Source organism: Carcharodon carcharias, chromosome 7 (genome assembly GCF_017639515.1).
Source record: "Carcharodon carcharias isolate sCarCar2 chromosome 7, sCarCar2.pri, whole genome shotgun sequence".
Lineage (NCBI taxonomy): Eukaryota > Metazoa > Chordata > Chondrichthyes > Lamniformes > Lamnidae > Carcharodon > Carcharodon carcharias.
In genome coordinates this window covers 110,781,149-110,784,224 of record NC_054473.1, presented here as the reverse complement: position 1 = coordinate 110,784,224, position 3,076 = coordinate 110,781,149, and the positions used below count along the sequence as shown (strand labels likewise).

The 3,076-nt window shown below is 50.2% G+C and overlaps 1 protein-coding gene across 10 annotated transcripts in view; it reads left to right on the top strand.

Annotated features, from left to right (window-relative positions):
- The first annotated feature begins 492 nt into the window (after positions 1–492).
- The window catches only part of mtss1lb (MTSS I-BAR domain containing 2b), a 179,177-nt gene continuing 176,593 nt past the window's right edge, over positions 493–3,076 (top strand). For all 10 annotated transcript variants that reach the window (XM_041192299.1, XM_041192293.1, XM_041192290.1 and 7 more), the window contains exon 1: positions 493–713. In XM_041192299.1, coding sequence (XP_041048233.1) covers positions 642–713 — 72 coding nt within the window. In that variant the 5' untranslated portion in view covers positions 493–641. The remainder of the gene's footprint in view (positions 714–3,076) is intronic.

Here is a 3,076-nt window from a genome sequence, read left to right as displayed (position 1 = left end):
GCCACACTCTGGACTCTCACTCTCCACCCCCCCAACTCTTTGCCTCCTTTTTTTATTTGCTTCTCCACCGCCCCCACCCACCACCACCACCACCACCATCGCCTTCCCTTTCTTCTCATTCCGAACGCTCTCTGCATCCCGTCTTTTTCTCTCTCTCCTCGTGTTGTTCTCTCAGGGAAGTCATGGCACTGGAATATCACCATCTGCATTTGGGATTAATCCTCGGGTTGGGAAATTGAGTGTAAGGAATCGCCTTGCTCCGTGAAACTGACCAGAGGGATATTCCCCCCCCCCCCCCCAACCCACCCCGAAAAGAAATATAAGGGGGAGGGGGAGTGAAAGTGACGAGAGTGAAACTGACGAGGAGGAGAGTGATTCCGCGCAGATTTAAAACCACCCCCCCGTTACCATCACCAACCCCCCTCCTTCCAGTCTCTGCCGCAACCCCCCCCCCCCCCCCCCCCCGCTCCCCGCTCGCCGCTCGGCCATTGAATCAGAGCTGCTGGCTTTGCGGATACTCACTGTCATCTTTTTCAACCATCACACCGCGTGGAAAAGGGGTCCAATCCCCACCTCCCTCCCTTTCCCCGAGACATAAGTGGATTGAAATCGCGGTGTTTTAATTCTTTGAATGTGCCAAGATGGAGACGGGGATAGATAAGGAATGCGGAGCTCTTGGTGGCCTTTTCCAGGCTGTTATCAATGATATGAAGGTAAGATCACTGTAAGTTTGGGGGAGGGGGGAGCATTAGGGGGATTGGATGGCTCGGTTTTAACATTTAAAGCTCTCCCTGCCCTGCAACATTGGCAACAGTTAAATTGATTCGGTCACCCTGAAGTGATTGTTGCTGTTTTAATTGAAGCTGTCACCCGCGAGAACTGCCTGCTGATTTCCTCCCCAAACTGCGATTTAAGTCGATGCGAGAGAGAAAGAAAAAAGCCCCGTTTAATATAAATAACCCGAGTCTTTCATTGTACCACTGAACACCGAGAGACTCGTTCTCTGCAATATCCACAGATGTCTGGGCGATTTCTATTTCTTGAAGGAGGGAGATGGATTATATTTTGTTGTGTGAATACTGCTATATAATATATTTGTGTGTGTGTATATTGTGGAGAATGAGGGCTGAACCGCTTCATAGGTAAACTGGGTTAATGGAAGCGAAGATCGTTGAGCGCCCACAATTGAGCCCAGTGGAGGAGAATATGATTTGCCTCTCTGTCTGTCTGTCTGTGTGTGTCTGTCTGTGTGTGTGTGTGTGTCTGTCTGTGTGTGTGTCTGTCTGTCTGTGTGTGTGTCTGTCTGTGTGTGTGTCTGTCTGTGTGTGTGTGTGTGTGTCTGTCTGTGTGTGTGTCTGTCTGTGTGTGTGTCTGTCTGTGTGTGTGTGTCTGTCTGTGTGTGTGTCTCTGTGTGTGTGTGTCTGTCTCTGTGTCTCTGTGTGTCTCTGTGTCTCTGTGTGTGTCTGTGTCTCTCTGTGTGTCTGTGTGTGTCTGTGTGTGTCTGTGTGTGTGTCTGTGTCTGTGTCTGTGTGTGTGTCTGTGTGTGTGTCTGTGTGTGTGTGTCTGTGTGTGTGTGTCTGTGTGTGTGTGTCTGTGTCTGTGTATGTGTGTGTGTGTCTGTGTATGTGTGTGTGTGTCTGTATGTGTGTGTGTCTGTATGTGTGTGTGTCTCTGTGTGTGTGTGTGTCTTTCTCTGCGTCTGTGTGTGTGTGTCTTTCTCTGTGTCTGTGTGTGTGTGTCTTTCTCTGTGTCTGTCTGTCTGTGTCTCTGAGAGTCTGTGTGTCTCTCTGTCTGTCTGTGTCTCTGTGTGTCTGTCTGTCTCTGTGTGTGCGTGTCTGTCTGTGTGTGTGTGTGTGTGTGCGTGCGTGTCTGTCTGTGTGTGTGCGTGTGTGTGCGTGTCTGTCTGTGTGTCTGCCTGTCTCTGTGTGTGTGTGTCTGTGTGTGTCTGCCTGTCTGTGTGTGTCTGCCTGTCTGTGTGTGTGTGTCTGTCTTTCTCTGTGTCTGTCTTTCTCTGTGTCTGTCTTTCTCTGTGTCTGTCTTTCTCTGTGTCTGTCTTTCTCTGTGTCTGGCTGTCTCTGTGTCTGTCTCTGTGTCTCTGAGTCTGTGTGTCTCTCTGTCTTTCTATGTCTCTGTCTGTCTGTCTGTGTCTCTGTGTGTGTCTGTGTGTGCGTGTCTGTCTGTGTCTCTGTGTGTGCGTGTCTGTCTGTGTCTCTGTTTGTGCGTGTCTGTCTGTGTCTCTGTGTGTGCGTGTCTGTGTGTGTATCTGTGTGTGTCTCTGTATGTGTGTGTGTGTCTCTGTGTGTGTGTCTCTGTGTGTGTGTCTCTGTGTGTGTGTCTCTGTGTGTGTGTCTCTGTGTGTGTCTCTGTGTGTGTCTGTGTGTGTGTCTGTGTGTGTCTTTCTCTGCGTCTGTGTGTGTGTGTCTTTCTCTGCGTCTGTGTGTGTGTGTCTTTCTCTGTGTCTGTCTGTCTGTGTCTCTGAGAGTCTGTGTGTCTCTCTGTCTGTGTCTCTGTGTGTGTCTGTCTCTGTGTGTGCGTGTCTGTCTGTGTGTGTGTATGTGTGTGCATGTCTGTCTGTGTGTGTCTGCCTGTCGGTGTCTGTCTTTCTCTGTGTCTGTCTTTCTCTGTGTCTGTCTTTCTCTGTGTCTGTCTTTCTCTGTGTCTGGCTGTCTCTGTGTCTGGCTCTGTGTCTCTGAGTCTGTGTGTCTCTCTGTCTGTCTATGTCTCTGTCTGTCTGTGTCTCTGTCTGTGTCTGTGTGCGTGTCTGTCTGTGTCTCTGTGTGTGCGTGTCTGTCTGTGTCTCTGTGTGTGCGTGTCTGTCTGTGTCTCTGTGTGTGCGTGTCTGTCTGCCTGTCTGTGTATGTGTGTCTGCCTGTCTGTCTGTGTATGTGTGTCTGCCTGTCTTTGTGTGTGTGTCTGCCTGTCTGTGTGTGTGTGTGTGTCTGCCTGTGTGTGTGTGTGTGTGTGTCTGCCTGTCTGTGTGTGTGTGTGTGTCTGCCTGTCTGTGTGTGTGTGTGTGTGTCTGCCTGTCTTTGTGTGTGTGTGTGTGTGTCTGCCTGTCTTTGTGTGTGTGTGTGTG